We start from the raw sequence: 17068 nt of genomic DNA, 5'->3' as shown, positions 1-17068 counted from the left end.
ACGGCCCGCGGGCCAACTGTGGCCCGCCGGAAGGTTTTATCCGGCCCGCGGATGGAATTTTAACTTGCTGATCTGTGGCGAATATAAACAATATACATCCATTTTCTTGTCTACTTCGTTTAAAGTTATTTTTCTTTCTTTTTTAACTAAGTACTGCGGACCTTTTAACTTTCTCTATTTTTGTTCTACAAAATAATAAATTGATGGAGGCTAGCACAGACAGCTTCAATTGGTGAAATGAGCAGAAGTTCTTTATAGAATAGCCGTAGATTGGTGCCATCTGAAGCAATTGTTTCTGAATATGCCAAAAATTGAGTTTTACAAATCATTACCAAAAGCTAGTTTCCCAAATATTTCATGCCTAGAAAATCAGGTCTATGTTTGCTTCCTTTTATTTATGTGTGAACAAGTGTTTTCATCTACAAACCTGAGAAAAAATCATTTCAGAAGTAGTTACCTAGAAGTAGTTTACCCTTGTTCCTTAAAATAAGTACATCTCACTTGGAACCTTAATATAAGGAACTTTTAAAAATGAAATCGCAATTTCATTCATCTCATTAAATATTTACATTGAAAATTGCATATAGTATTTTTTTTTATTTTAGATGTTTTTATTTAGCCCACCAAAATTTTTTTTCTTCGATTTTTGGCCCTCGACCAGAAAAGTTTGCCCATCTCTGACCTAGTCGGTGGACGACCCCTTATTCAAAGTTTCATTAGTATATTATGTTAGTATATGATAATAATTAGTCAAATTATGAGACGTACTGTAGTTTTTTCATAATGACGTGTTTTGCACGAGTTTATAGGCAATATTTCTATATTTAAACATACATGTAATGGGTTTTTATTCAGGAGATTTTTGATATACTTCTTTTTTGTGTTTATTTTTAAGGTATAGCATTATAATGTTAACCAATGGATACAGAAGCGTAACCAAATGCAAACCGGTTTCATCCGACTAAAAACAATACATCTGTATAGCATCACGTGATAATTATAATTTTACATGAAATCTCACAGTGCATCTAATAATATGGCCAGGAGGCCACAGACTGTAATTAATTGACATGAAAGTCACAGTTGATGTCTTTGTTATTCAATATTTAAAAGCTCTTTATTTTCATAAACCTGAAAAGAGCTCTTGCACAGAAAGTTTCTGTTCCGTTTCCTCTGTTGAAGTTTCCTTTATTAAATAATCAAATGCCACTACAGATTTCACAAAGTGATTTCGAACGGTAACTGAGCACATAATGCTCATCAGCGAAATGATGACAGCATCCCGGATATGTTGCTCTGTCTGATTAGAGAAATGAAAATGTATGGCTTGAATAGTGAGGAGGGAGAGATTGAATAAATGTTGGGTCATAATTTGCTTAACATTTAAAAGAGACGGTTTAATTGAAAAAGGCTCGCTCCACGCGGAATGAAATGTTAATAAAGTTCCATAACTATTTACATAATTATTAATTAGAGATTTATAAGCTACGTCTGGCTTCATTTAATATAATTATTTGATTTAATTTGATTTTTTTTTATGATTTATATTAGAAGAATTCGATTGTTCGTTAGTAATCGTATGTAAACTTTGATGATTAAATACAGTTTTTCAAGATTAAAATAAATTTCACTCTGCATAACTTTTGAACTAATTGAATGAAATTTTACATTAGATTTTCCGAATGTGAAAAGTGCAGTAGTTTATTAATATTGTATACATTGTATGTATGGAAATTGTATATAAAATATATATATAAGTATGTACTATTGTATATAAAGAAAATACCATATTTTTTAGCTTGTATCTGAGATTAAAAAAATTTGCAACTACTTGAAATTATTTTTTTATAAATTTAGAATAGCAGTCATGCTCTACTTTTCCAAGTTGTACTTTTAAGAAACCCATTATTTACACGATTGTCAACTTCCTACGCTTTTGGGGAAAAATTTCCTCTAGTGTTAGCTAACTATATGTTTTAATATATGATTCTTTGTTTTTTTGTTAATTTGATTTAAAGTTATTTTCCATGCCACTACATGTAAACGGTTGAAAATTTCACGCGAAACGAAACTTTGTTTGCATCTCTCTCATAGTGTTGCTTTGATAATATTTGCAAAATTACCAAAAATTCTAAAAGCTCTAGATTTTTATTGCCAACCAGTCCATGAAATATTTTGCAAAACGCGTACTAGTTAGCCTTGGATTCAAATACAACATAGTTCTTCGGCATATGAAGACCTGGCTTTACTTAGAAAAGCTTATCCGATGCAGAAAAAAGCTTTTTGCAACTAATCTTTTGTCAACCTTTTTTTTCGCAAATCTTTTTAGACTTTTGCAAACGAGTAGTACTTTAATATGCTGTTTAAACTAATGTAAACACTAAATAATTCAAGCTACACAGTAGAATATTTTTACATAATTTTTGAAATTCATAAAAATTACTATGCAAAATGTTTCTATGCAGAATGTTTCTTACGGCCTCTCTTAGAATTTTTTTGGAATTTAATTTCAAAGTTAATGGCACGCAAAATTGAATGAAAGAATTTCTACAAAAAGTGCATTTTGGAGTCAAAGGTTGGGATAAAATAAGGAAACACTTGTGTAATAACTCTATGTAAACATTCTTTCTTTCAGCAGCAAATGTTTTAATACCTTTCACATGACAAAACAGTCGGAACACTTCAAAGATCAGGCTTGAAGCTTTTAGAAGTGTTGTCCTTTTTATCCCAGCCAAATTCGAACAGATTCAAATGAGGATCTCGGCAATTTTGAATTCATTCTATAGAATTGCAATATTAATATAAAAATGCCTTTAAGTTATTAATGGTGTTCTGAAAAAAAGATTTTGAAATGTGTGCTTATTTTGATCGATGGAAATTTTGCACTGGTAAAAAAGACACCATTCCTAAAAGCTCCAAGCATAATCTTTCGAATTCCGCTTCGTTTTGCACCGACCAAAGTGCTGATTTAAAAACATCCTCAGTTGTAGACGGATCATGGGTTAGAGTCCCCTTGAGATCAGTATAACAGTGGGATGTTCTCGTGTTCTTCCTCCCCACGTAACGCAAATGCGGGTTACTTCCATCAAAAAGACCTCCGCGAAGGTAATTTTCTCCCCGTACTTGATCCAGGAGTTCCCTTGTCTTCTGGATAGGGTTCAAAATGACAAGGCTAGTAGTCGTAAACCCATAAAATTGGGTCAGCTGTTCAACGACGGTTATAAAATAAAACAACAAACCCTGCATATAGAGTAATTTCGTTGTTATGTGTATTAATTGGTCAATGGACTAAATGTGCACTTTAATTACAGACTTCTGTTCCAATTTTAAGTTTGCAATTTTACTACACATTTTTAATTTGCAATTTTTGCAAATTTGCAATTTTACTACACATCTAATGTCTGAGCGGCGTTCGGGGTCGGAAAGAAAAGTGTGAGACGGCAACAAGTTTTGAAAAGGAAGGCTGGCATCCTATCGCTATTTATAGATAATCGATTTCTCCTTCTTTGCCTGACCCCCCCTCCCTTATTTCTTTCGACGTTTCAGCCCCCCTTCTCTAGAAATTATTTTAATTATTTCGTAGCCTTTTGAAGGTGTACCGTAAACATCTTCCAACACCATGATTAAAAAATAATTCCAATGTTCCGTGCATTTAGTGAGAATGATTGCAATGAAAATTGTGTTCAGAGCACCATTTAATCTCTTTACACTCAATGCACATGCATTGGTCTAACAGCCACGACCAGGAAAAATTAAAGACGGGTGGTATAATTTTGTCGAGATTACTGAAAATTATATTAAACTACCTTTTACTTTCTTTCAATAAATCAATATTAAATTTTCCGCTCTCTTATACCTGGTACTATTTTTCTCGGGTATGAATACTTTACAACGGGATATTTTTCAAATTTAAGTTAGTACTTACAGTCGCTGGCCACTCTAACAAAGGTATTATGACACTATCAGGATTATCGGCTATACTTGAAAAGTGCTACTTTTATGAAACCGAGAGTTTAAAAGTATTAGCAAGATTATTTCACGATTTAGGTACATGTTGGATTATAAAAAAAAATCTAATATTTATATTTGATATTTCAAATAATAATATTTGATTTTTTTAATATTTATTAATATTCGATATATATATTGTAAGCATATTTAAGGTTGGATCTTCATACCGTTAAGAAAGTGCGACTTAGTGTGTGAAAATCCGATAACTAGATCAAAAGTAATATTTGCTTTTTCTTAAATTTTGCATACTAATATTTGAATTTCTTTCATGGATGTAAAGTTTGCATACTAATATTTGAATCTCTTTCATGGATGTAAATTTTGCATACTAATATTTGAATCTCTTTCATGGATGTAAATTTTGAATACTAATATTTGAATCTCTTTCATGGATGTAAATTTTGCATACTAATATTTGAATCTCTTTTATGAATGTAAATTTATTTATTTAAGATAATAAATTATGCTTCCAGATGGAGAGGATTGTTGAAAAAATGCAGGATGAACAAAATGGCGTGCCTGTCAAAACAGTCAAGAGTTTTATGACTAAAATTCCTAGCGTATTTACAGGTAAGTACACACGCACAAAGTAATAATCTATTAGAAATATCTGTAACAATTTTAGGACTAATGAGTACAGTCCAGTGAAACTTAATAATGACCCAGAGGTATTCGTTGCTCGTTGAAAAGGGGGTAAAAGATAACCACAAGAGGCTGATCTTGATCAATTAATCTTCAACAATTCATCAATTTGTTTCTATCGATAAGACACTCTACCTTTCATTGACAACGTCGCATGAAACAAAACACTTTTTTGCTATTAGCTACCAATTGATGTACAATTTAAAGTGACATCAGTTTAGATACATCTATTGGGATGCTTAATTTATACCACTGGATCAGATTACTTTACATTCCTACAATCAGAGCCTGACTAAGGCAAGGGCATACAGGGTAGTTGCCCCGGGCCCCCACAAGGAAGGGGCCCCCAATAAGAAGTTTATTTTACGTTTCCTTCTTTAATGAACTTTTTTTTAAACAAAGTATCAGTACAGTGTAAAATACGTCAGTTTTATGTTAGCTTCTTTATTAATCTATCGTATGGACACAAAAAATATACATTTCGTAAATCCATACCTTTCTAGGGCGGAATTTTGATACATTTTCGCAATTACTATGGACACATTTGGCCAATGAAAAGCCAGTATTTTTACCTATCGCAAAATACGATATGTTTACAAAAATATGTGCTTTTGGTTGGCTTAATTGAGTTATCATCATTACGAAAGTTTAGCTTAATTCTGCCCTAATGTCAGCAAGGATATGAAATTTTCGCAGCTAGATGACAAAGTTAACAATCAGAAAACTGCATTCGGCGTGAAAAAACATAGAAATTGTCAGAAAATCAATAAAATGGACTGAACGATACTTCGTCTGACCATTGGAGGAAGGAGGACTTTATAGCTATTTTAGGTTCTAGTCAAATTTCTTGTTATGTATTTATAATGAGGCGAAAAATTTAAATATCTCCATAAAGTTGGGTTCTTTATTACTGAAGCAGAGAGGGGGGGGGGTCCAAAAGAAGCTTTCGTCCCGGGCCCCAATCAGGCTAAGTCGGGCCCTGCCAACAATTATGATCTGACACCACTGAATCAGATTACTTGACATTCCAACAATTATGGTCTGCATGCCCTGGTTATGTGGGGTTTTTATTTGGTATAACCATTTAAGATCACTCTATTTTTTATTTTATTTTTCATTTTTACTCTTTTAATTCTAAATCGATGCAGGTTTGAAAGTAAGAATAACTTCAGTGATTTCAACTTGAACAGCTTTATTTTAAAAAGCAATAAGGATATTTATGACTTGATATTTACCATTGAGTATTCGAGGTTTTACTAATTCATGGCTTAATAATATTTGTTGTTTGATGTTTTAGATATTTATGGCTTCATTTTTACTGTTGATTGTTTGAGATTTCTAACACCAAGATCCGTTCAAATATTACGTAAGCCTTTAAGGGGGGTCTTATTTTGCTTATTTTTGGTGACGAAAAGGAGGCATTGTAAAAGCAATACTTACGTAAGACACTACAATATAAAACACAAAACACAGTCCTTTTATATGACACTAAATCCTAAACACAAATAAAAAGATTTTTTTAAGGCAAAAAATTGCAACAAAAATGTCGGAAAAATATTACTCATGGAAAAAGTTTTAATTGAAAATAAAAATTGCATTTAGAGAAGAAAAAAGTGACTAAAAAATATTTCAAAGGAATATTTAACTCAAAATTTTATAAAATGAATTAAAATGTAAAGTTTGTTTTAAGCTAAGTTAATTGAGTTAAATCTTTAATCCTAAAATTAGATTAGTACAGTAACAGATTAACTTAGCAAAAAAAAGGAGGGTGTTGTAACTTTCTTGCGTAACCATGGAGATATACTACTAGATAAAATATTTTCTGGAATTATGGAAATTACCTAGTCGTTGGGAAAACGGGTTTAAAAACTTTCAAATGGGGTGATAGAAGTGAATCAAATATTAATAACTTTATGAAATCCATGAACATTTCCAGAATCGACCTTCTCCTTTCCATATAGTTCTGTTTGTCGCTAGATCATTAATGCCCAGCCAACAATGAAAATTTCTTTTATTATGCATGTTTTAATACTATTTTTTGTACGAAATATTAAGAACAGTATAATGCTTCAGATAGCAATTCTGTTTTATATAATTACAAGGACATTTTTAAATTTTATAAGTTAACAAGGAAATTTTTAAGTTGTTTAGAAATTTTCTAGAAAATGGTTTTTATTATTTTTTAAGAACATTACCCTAGTGATATCCAAATTGTACCTAAACTTATGAGTATTTAGATATTAAAAAATAAGTAAATAATTTCAAAACAATGGCAAATTATGACTGAGTCTACACATCTGAGAATATTGTTTGACTGAAAAATTTATTTCTTAACCAAATTGTAAATACGATACTAATAGTAACCTACAACTAATAGTGAATAGTAACTAATAGTAAATAGTAGTCAACCGAATTGTAACTTGAACTAATAGTAAACAGTAACCAACAATTTTAATAGAATTCTTTTAGAAGTTGCTTGGAAAAAAAGCCTTACAAGATAGAAATGTTTGCAAGTGGTATTTACCATACTTTGTTTTAGATGACTGCCTAAATGTTTGATTCTGAGACTAAAAAAGTTGATTTAAAACGATTTTAAACACCATGGTAATTAATTGAAATGTATGCACCTAAATTCTTTCTTAATTTTGTCATTATTCAATTCGTACTATTAGTTCACACTATTCCTAATTAAATTTAACTCATTAGTTAAATTTAACTCATTAGTTAAATTTAATTCAATGTTATTAATTAATTTTAGTTTTATAGGGGAGAAATAATTGTAATTATTTAATAAAAATTCCCTAATATAAAAATTTTCTTTGTTCACCTAAGTTTCAAATATTTTGGACATTCACAAATGATTGTTGACATTCACTGATGAATGTCTACATTCTCTTGATTTCGGTCAATCAAGGTAACACATACATTGAATTTTTCTATAGGAAAAAAAATCTTGAACTTTGATAATTCTAAGTTTCTGGTTTGTATCAAATTGGATATTTCTCTTAAAAAATTACATTCATACAAATGAACATTTAAATTTAAGAATTTATTAAATTAAATTAAGAACTAAAATCATTTTTTTAATTTAAGAATCAAAATGTTTCGCTTTTTTAAATTAACAATTAACATGCTTCTATCTATGAATGTAATTTATATGAATTATTGCAAGAATAAGAATTACTTGCATTTGGTTATTATAATTCTCTGAAATGACCCACTTTTTTAAAATAACCTCAGATCACAGTAAATAGAAAGCATCTGTTTTCTCATTGTCGTCTTTCAACAACGTTGTGTCTTAAACTGTTTTTTTTTTTTTTTTTTTTTTTTTTTTTTTTTTTTTTTTTTTTTTTTGTAAATTCTGCTTTCGCTGCAATAAAAGTATTCGATACTTAATCCAGGAATTCTCTTGTCTTCTGAATTAGGTTCAAAATTAAGAGGCTACGAAGTGGAACGCGTTCAGATTTGGCTCGGCTGTAGCACACACGGACTATAAAATTTAATTTCGTGAAAAACGCAATTAAACGCAAACACATTTTTTTTACATTTTTTTTAAATTCTCACTCGAGTTTTTAATAATAATTTTTTTCTCTTCAAATCTTTATTTCATTAAAAAATAATTTTAATGAAAACACGTTATTAAAAGTTAAATTAATAGAATATTTATTTCACTAATTAACTTTTATATCACGTTTATTTCACACAATTTTACTACAAGTTAAATTAATAAAACTTTTACCATTATTAGTTAAATTAAAAAAAATTAACATGTAAGAATATTTTGAATACGAAAAGAAACTAAATATATTCATTTTAAAATATAATTCAAAATGCACGCATTTGTCTTTTTTTCTTCTTTTTTTAAACAATAGTTTTATAATTCTGTTGCTCAAGTAATTTTGAAAATGATTATCAAATTTCCACGAAAATAATTTATTTATTTATTTCAAACAATATCTGTTTAGTTTCTGAAATCAAAGATACCAATTGTAATCGGATTGTTTAAAATTAATTTAAATTTTTTTTTTTTAAATTCCTGTGTGAAAATATAGATTTTCGCTTTTAAAAATTTCTAAAAAATAATTCCTTTCAAAAGTAAATTTATTTAACAGAATATATATTCAGAATTTAAAAAAAATTATGATACGATATGATTACAAGTTAATGATGTAATAAAGTATTCATTGTTCTAAAAAAAGTTAATTACGTAAGTTTATTCTTTAAAGTATTTATTGAGAAAAGAATTTAAATTATTGAATGCTTTTTTTTTAAATGACTTTTTTTTGCGATTCTTTTTTTTAAACAACTGTTCAATTTTTTCACGTGTTAATTTTGCATTCCTTGTTTATTTTTATAAAATATTTTTAATTAGATGCGTTGTACTTTTAATTAAATAAGTTAAGAGATTAATTTTTTAAAAAAAAACTTAGAAAAACAGTTGAAAGTAAAAGCTTTTAGAATGCTTATATTAAACACTTTTTAAATAAGGAATTTGTTGGTATTTATTTTAATTTTTGATCAACTATTTTATTTGATTCAATAACTTGGAATTTTGTGCGCGTTGACGTCCCTCAAGAAATATTCTTAACTTCTAACATATTTTTTTCATCTCAATTCAATTTCATTCCAAGGCTTTCTCGAAGTTTTCTCATCACAACTGACCATCATTTATAATAGGTGTGTTCTTTGGAGGGGGGGGAGGAAGTATTTCGTTCTGGTTATACAATGTATATCGTTAGGATGGTGTCGGTAAACGTCTATTTTTAACAATGACCAACTTCTATTCAGACGCATTTTGAGCAATGTTCAAGTTTTTAAACAAGCATTTGTCCTTATGCTTACGCACACATTATGCGCTAAATTACCGACAGAGGTTGTCTATGGCCACCCAGAAAAATAAAAGTTAGAATAATTAGAACTTCCTTTTTTTTTTGCAAATATTTAAATTTAAAGGAAAAACGTAACGAGATAAATTGCAGAATATTTACTTTTGTTTTGTGTTGGTTAACAGAATTTTAAATCATGTTTATTAAATCTAGAAAACGAATAATAAAGTATATTTTTAGTTATCAACTATGAATTTTTAGAAGAAACCCGAAATAGTTATATAACACGCGTGTATTTTTTTCTCATTTTTTTTTTTTTACTTATTTTTTCATCAAACAAAATTTTAGACCGTAATTGACGAAAATGACGCTGAATAACAATCATAAATATCAATCTGCAATCGATTTAATAGTAAACTATCAAGTGTTCTCCGATTAATTACTTTGAGGAGAACATCCCATTACCCTAGCTTTACCCGTTTCCTTCAGTCGATTTATGAATAATCTTTTTATTTTTTCGATTTCTGCGGTGAAGTCTGTTTACGTTTGCGAAAGAGGAAATATTGAAAGAGAAATAGGCATCGATTGACTCCTACAACGGAGAAAACGAAGAAAACAGCGCCGTCGTACTTCCGATATAAATAGCAAACCAATTTATAGAAATGTCGCTGAAGGAAAAATAAAGTAAAATAATCCCAGACACTCTAAATAAAGCGTATTTTCTTTAAAAATAGTTGGAGTATGGAAATAATTTCTAATTCATTGGTTTTAAGTTATTTATTTAAATAAATACATACATATACGCACACACCTATATATATTTATATATTTGTGTGTGTGTTTTCAAAAGCTTCAACTAATCTTTTTATGCTATTCTTTTATCTAATTCATTTTTCCTAATTTTTAATTCAAAACTAAACTCTACTTCTTCCACTTCAAAATTCACATCCTGTTTTTTAATGTATTTTCGTATAATGTATTTTGTATTGCATTTAGTAATGTTTAATGTATTATGTATTGTACGTCGCACTAGAGCTGCACAATGGGCTATTGGCGACAGTCTGGGAAGCATCCCTGAGGATGATCCCAAGGCATGCCATTCGAATTTTGATCCTCTGTAGAGGGGATGGCTCCCCCGTTTCGGTAGACCAACAACTTGTGCGCAAAGTCGAGCACTTTACGGTAGAACAGTTTAACGAGGACCGATACAACGCGCCCTCGATCCCTACGTAGGCTGCTCAAAGTGGTCACCCATCCGCTTACTGACCGCAGCCAATGATGCTTGACTTCGGTGTGCTACTGGGAACCGTGTCTTTACGATCAATCCACTGCGGGACAGAGTTTTAAAAAAAGAATTCGATTGAATCCAAATGAAAATCCAAGAATTAAAAAATAAATAATTCGATTGAAGATTAAAAAATATCTCTCTCCTCGACAATAATTATTAAACAGTGTGAAAAATAAAATATATCATATCATCTGGATAAATTAGGCATAATAAAAAAAATTAAAACAAAAACATGTAGGACATTTTGTTTATATATGAACTGTTTGTTTTCTCGTTTCCATGTCTGTTGCAGGTTGTTTCAGCCTTTCGTTGCCAGCGCGAAAAAGAAATTTCATTAGTTCTTTTTGGACAATATACGCATTCGTGTTTTATCTGATGTGTATATTATATAAATATATAATATTTTATGTTTGCATATTTAAATTTAGAACAGTGAACTGTGCAACACAGTGGCGGCATTTAAAATCCAAATTATTCGACGCTCCATCCATCAAAATCCAACATTTTATTTGTCGGATTTAAGCGTTTGGCGGCATCGTCACTTTAATCGTACATGCATTTTTACCATTTCCTACCTATCTCCTTTATTCTATTTTTCCTCGCAGAAAAATATTCTGTAATCTTACACTTTATAAAGTTTTCTGTCACCGTATTCAATTTCGCCATGAAAGACACGAATAGTGAGAATTTAAAAAAAAGTAATTCAGAAGAAGAAAAAAAAACGGACACTTTGTTCGTTATTCCATTAAAAGTGACATCACAATGTTCGAAGGGGAAAAAAATGCCTAAAAAAATTTCCTGTTCCACTTCCCCCGGGGGAAATCACCATCTCTTGTATGTTTAATGAGATCGTGTTACTTTTGAAAAAGGTATTCTTGAAGACGATACATATTTCCTAGCCCAACACTTTCCCTTTACTAAAAAGTACTTTATCATTTATTATTTTTTTTTTTTGAAATTTTTATTTATTGATTCAAACTCTAGGATATTCAGACTGTCACATAAAATAGTTTTGCTTCATAACAGTATCCCCAACATAATAAAATTGCTATAACGGTTGTTTTGGTTTAAACTTACAGCAGAGCATCAGAATAGAATATCAAACTTTTGATTCGAATCTATGGCTGTGGAGTCAAGGTGATGACAATTTTTCAGGAGTCTACTTAATTAAATAAAGTTAGAGTTTATTTAATTTAAAATCGGCTAAATTAAAAATCTCACTTCCATGTTTACCGTTATATATATATAATTATTAATTCTTTTATTTATTTTAAAAGTTTTGGGTGACAACAATTATGTAGTACCTGACCTAAACAAATGTTCTGAGAGAGTAAAAATTAAAAGATGTGACAAACTCTCAACCTTATAAAGTGCTGGCAGAGTTTAGTGCGTTGTGGAAAATGCCCAGCAAGCATAATGAAAAAGTCATCTTTTAACTAATCATAAATTTTATTAGCAAGAAAAATCATAACTTAACTTAAACATCATAAAGGAAAACAATCCTCTCCATAACATGAGGTAACGTATTCAATACATACAGTCATGAAAATCAAACGAAACAAAACTCCTGCAAATCCAATCTTGATTTGTTATATATATACAATATAACAGTTGCATAATGAGGGTACTTACACACTCAAAATTAATACTATGCAAATTCTGTCTTTAAACTATTTTTAAATGTTCGAACTCCCTCTTTCAGAGGTTTTTCGAACTCGTGATCTCTGACTCTTACTCGAACCTTGTTCATTGAAATCCATAGTCTGACATAAAGTAAAACCTAATCAGTGTTTGTTTTCTGTTACGTTAAATGCTTTGTTGTGTCTACGAATTGAGCAATCTACACACGTATAAATAAATATATTATATATATTGGGAGTACAAATTATTTCGGCCCGTTTTTTTGTGGTCAAAAATACATTTATTTCAGAACAAAATGAATGAACAGATTAATTAAAGTATTGTCCATCTCTGGCTACTACTTTTTCCCACCTCTCAGGCAATTTTCGAATTCCATCTCGAAAAAATGTCTCGTCTTTTGAGGGGATCCAAGTTAGGAAACAATTTTCGACTTCTGCGAAAGAAGTGAACCTGTGACCTGCCAAATCATGCTGCATCCGTCGTAACAACAAGTAATCAGAAGGCGCAATGTCCGGCGAATACGGCGGGGTACTGTAAAATATCCCACTTGGGTGTTTCCAAGTAACTTTTTTCGACTTTTACGACATGAGACCGGCCGTTATCATGCAGAAGAATAACGAAGACGAGCAAAGACATGACTTTCCGGCCGTTTTTCTCGAAATGCACGACCCAAACGAATCAATTGTAGCCTATACCGATCGCCCGTAATGGAATCGTCAGGCTGTAGCAGCCCATAGTATACAACACCATTCACCATTCTTGAAACGTCTAAACCATTCCCTTTATCAGTTGGAGCATTGTCACCATGCACTTCTACAAGCATTCGATGCGATTCAGCTGCTCCTTTCTTCCAATTAAAGCAGAAACATAAAACATCCCGCAAATGCTGTTTAGTTACCACAAAACTCGACATATTCACCGAAGTAAAAAACAAGTTTTTGTATGAAACTCAAAGCGATATAAACTGAATATTATTGACATATGTATAACCTCTCTGAAACCACCGAAACCAGTTGTGACTATGTAACATTCATAGCAGCCAGAGCCATCTTTTGAAAACGTACCGAACTAATTTGTACTCCCAATATAAATGAATGTCTGTCCTTTACAGATTCCTAAACCAGCCGACTGAAAGCTGTGAAACTTGGCATATAGATTGTTCAAAGCACGGGAAGGTCACAGTCGGCATTAGAACATTCTTTGACAAACCTTTCGAGCAGGATGAGCAAAAAACGATATTCAATTTTCTGATTGGTTAAGCGTTAACCATTGCTTTAAATTTAATAATTTAATTTTTCACATATTTTAAAGATAAGCTTATAGATATATAGCTTATAGGCATAAGCTTAAAGTTTATAGATATTTTAAAGATAATCTAGCTTGTAGCTCTATTAGATCAAAAAAAAGTTTTTTGCACTTATTTAAATATTTAATTATGTCAGATAAATTCAATGAACGTTACGTGGTAGCACGTGTTGTCTACGTCACCATATTTATACTTCGTCTGGTAACACGCGTTTTTATTTTATTTTGATTAATTCTTTTCAATGTGTTTCTAAAAAATAACTTACTTAAAACCAATTGCAATGGAATAGAAAAAAAAAATATTTATGAATTCGAAAGAGAAATTGATGGGAAAGTGGTACTAATTTGTTTAGGAGAAGCATAAAATATCAACGACAATGAGGCTTAATTATGCCAATGATGCTTAATTATTTAAGGTAATATATGCATATTGAAATAAAGGAAATAAGCTATGTACTAAAAAAAGCAAAAGTAATGGAATAAAGGTATTTATTTGTCTAGAAGAACCGTAAAAAATCGTCATACTGTCATTCACGACAATGATGATTAATTAATGTTGGTAATATGTATTCATTGAAATAAGAAAAAAGTATTTTCTGAACTGTGAAGCAAAAATAAGGAGAAAATATACTTATTCACATTTTTGGTAACCGTAAGAAGTCTGCATATTATTATTGACACTAACGTTCAATTAATATTGATATTGTATATTAAGTGAAATAAAATAAAATTAGCTATGTGCTAAAAAGCTAAGCTCTTGGAAAGAAAAATTAATGGGAAATGCGTTTAATAAAACTGTAGAAAATGCCATTCACAGATGACGCTTAATTATTGTGTACTACTGACGGTAATATGTACTACTGGTATTATGGTAATTGGTGCAGTTTTGATAAGAATTCTACAACGGGTTTTACATAGTTTCAGAAAATATTTTTTCCAGTGGTAGTTAAGATAGTGTATTAATATTTCACTGAATTAGTATTTAAAGAACTTTTTTCCACCACTACTTATAATTATTTTAACAGCAAGTTAAAGGTCAGATAGAGAAATGGTTATGCCCCTTATGAAGTTCTAATATTTTTTTTAAAAAAATTCATTTTTGTTTGGCAGCCACTGACAAATATGTAGAAACTCAAATGTTGAAGGGATCAAATATACTAACATAGGTATAAAATATTATATTGATATATTTGATGATTTTTAAAACTGCACCAATACTAAAGCAGTTTTAATATCGATACTTTGGAATTAAATATAAAACAGTTAAATTTGGGCACATTTGAGTGTAATTTCCGACAATGTGGAAAATATATTAGAAATATAGTAGGTAGAAAATATAGTTGATGCAATAGAAAATATAATTATTCTTATTAAAATTACCGATTCAAATGCCATGAGGTCCATGCATTTAGTGCAAACGCCCTCTGGTGGCGTTCAAGACTATTTCTGGCCATGGGTTGTCTAAGTCCTTATAAGGTGTCCTACTTTCCATCCAAGTTTACACACGAAGTACAAAAACATCTTGTATATCAATAACATATATTTTATTTTATTTTATAACCGTCGTTGAACAGCCGACCCAATTTCATGGGTTTACGACTACTTACGTTCAACTCCGTANAAACCTTTTGCATTTGTAGAAAATATAATTATTCTTATTAAAATTACCGATTCAAATGCCATGAGGTCCATGCATTTAGTGCAAACGCCCTCTGGTGGCGTTCAAGACTATTTCTGGCCATGGGTTGTCTAAGTCCTTATAATGTGTCCTACTTTCCATCCAAGTTTACACACGAAGTACAGAAACATCTTGTATATCAATAACATATATTGCATTATACCAATACAATGCCAACATTACAATACATGTGAAATGTTAATTTCCTGTTCTTGTCACATCTGCTTTAAACTTAAAGCGCTTTGTGGGTGACACTGAACTATTTCATTTATTCTAAAAATCAAATTTCCATAGATTAAATAACTAATAATCTAGAAATATTTTCATCAGATATCATAATTTTAGATTTTTCAAAAAGGAGAAAATTATGATTTTATTTTGACGTTGCGAAAGAATATTTAAAAATTTTTTTTTTTACATTCCTAAATTTTTAGTGGGGTGTTTCTAATATTTATACCGGACTCTTCCCTTCTTCCAAAGTTGCTGACCTCTGTCTTCAACTCTTTTTCCCATATTCATCGATGTAAATATTTTTTTTTGTTGTTTTACAAAAATGGACATTTTTATCTTATTAAAAGTTTTCTAAGAACACGCTACTCTGCATGTCTGCAGAGATAAAGTTTTTGTTCTCATCTACAATAGCGAAGAAGTGGACAAGGGATGTTAGGAGGTGGGTGGGCAAAAAAGCTTTCGAGGAATAAAAGTCTCGCCCAAATGAAAAATCGATACACTCTTCAAAAATTTTCGGAACCTTCTAATTGGATCCGTCTTTTCAATTCGGATCCTTCGCCTCATCCTTCGGCATAAAAAAATAATAATAACTTCCAGAGTAATACTTTAAGAGAATTTGGAAGTTTCCTTTCTCTCCAGTTTTTTTTTTCCTTCCTTCTTGATGAAGTGGAGAGAAGAAAAAAATGATACTCCTGGAAAATATCTTTTGATATTTAAAGAGTTCCACTTCCTCTAGAGAAGTTAGAAGGGGTTTGTGTGGGGGGCAATGTAACTCTTTATGGTTTTCGGCAAAGATATGAAATAAGAAAAACTTTTATTTTTACTTTTGTGATAAGCAATGTTATTTTTAACTTGTTAGTTCTACAGTCCCTGGTCAGACGCACTATAAGATTCTATATAAAATTATAATTATCAGGTTATACTATACAACTGTATTGTTTTTACTCGAATGAAACCGGTTTGCATTTCTTTACGCTCCTGTATCAATTTGTTAACATTGTAATGAAATACTTTTTAAAAAAATAGTGCGTGGAGTCCCTCCGCGCGTAAGAAGTGAAACTTCGTAATGTGGAAATGAAAACAGGAAGGGGTAGAAATTGATTTTTAGTGAAATCATTTTTTTTCTCTTTAAGACAAACTTTATTAACAATGCTTACAATTCACAATGGATCGCATTTTTTAAGTATCATTTTTGAGTGGAGAAATATCCAAATCTATCACATTTACAATGGGATTATGATAACTAAAGTAAGATACGAAATGTTTGAGTTGTGTGTTTTCAATATTTCTTGCAAAAACTGCATCAATGGTAGTTACCCCTTTGGTTGTTGGATCATTCCTACCATTTATCATTTCCAATCCAAATTTGTCTTTAAGGAAGGTTAATAATGTTTCAGCTTCAGGTAACGAGAAATTCACATTAAAATCTCCTGCAAGGATCACAGG

At 30.5% G+C, this 17068-nt stretch overlaps 1 protein-coding gene across 4 annotated transcripts in view; it reads left to right on the top strand.

The window, feature by feature from the left end:
* Nucleotides 1-17068, top strand: part of LOC107439727 (Regulator of G-protein signaling 7) — a 79241-nt gene that overhangs the window by 26665 nt on the left and 35508 nt on the right. For all 4 annotated transcript variants that reach the window (XM_043054088.2, XM_071184729.1, XM_043054089.2 and 1 more), the window contains one exon: nt 4485-4581. In XM_043054088.2, coding sequence (XP_042910022.1) covers nt 4485-4581 — 97 coding nt within the window. The remainder of the gene's footprint in view (nt 1-4484; nt 4582-17068) is intronic.

The sequence above is a fragment of the Parasteatoda tepidariorum genome, chromosome 9 (genome assembly GCF_043381705.1).
Source record: "Parasteatoda tepidariorum isolate YZ-2023 chromosome 9, CAS_Ptep_4.0, whole genome shotgun sequence".
NCBI lineage: Eukaryota > Metazoa > Arthropoda > Arachnida > Araneae > Theridiidae > Parasteatoda > Parasteatoda tepidariorum.
Note: the sequence above shows the minus strand (reverse complement) of the source record. Positions and strands in the feature narration are given on the sequence as shown.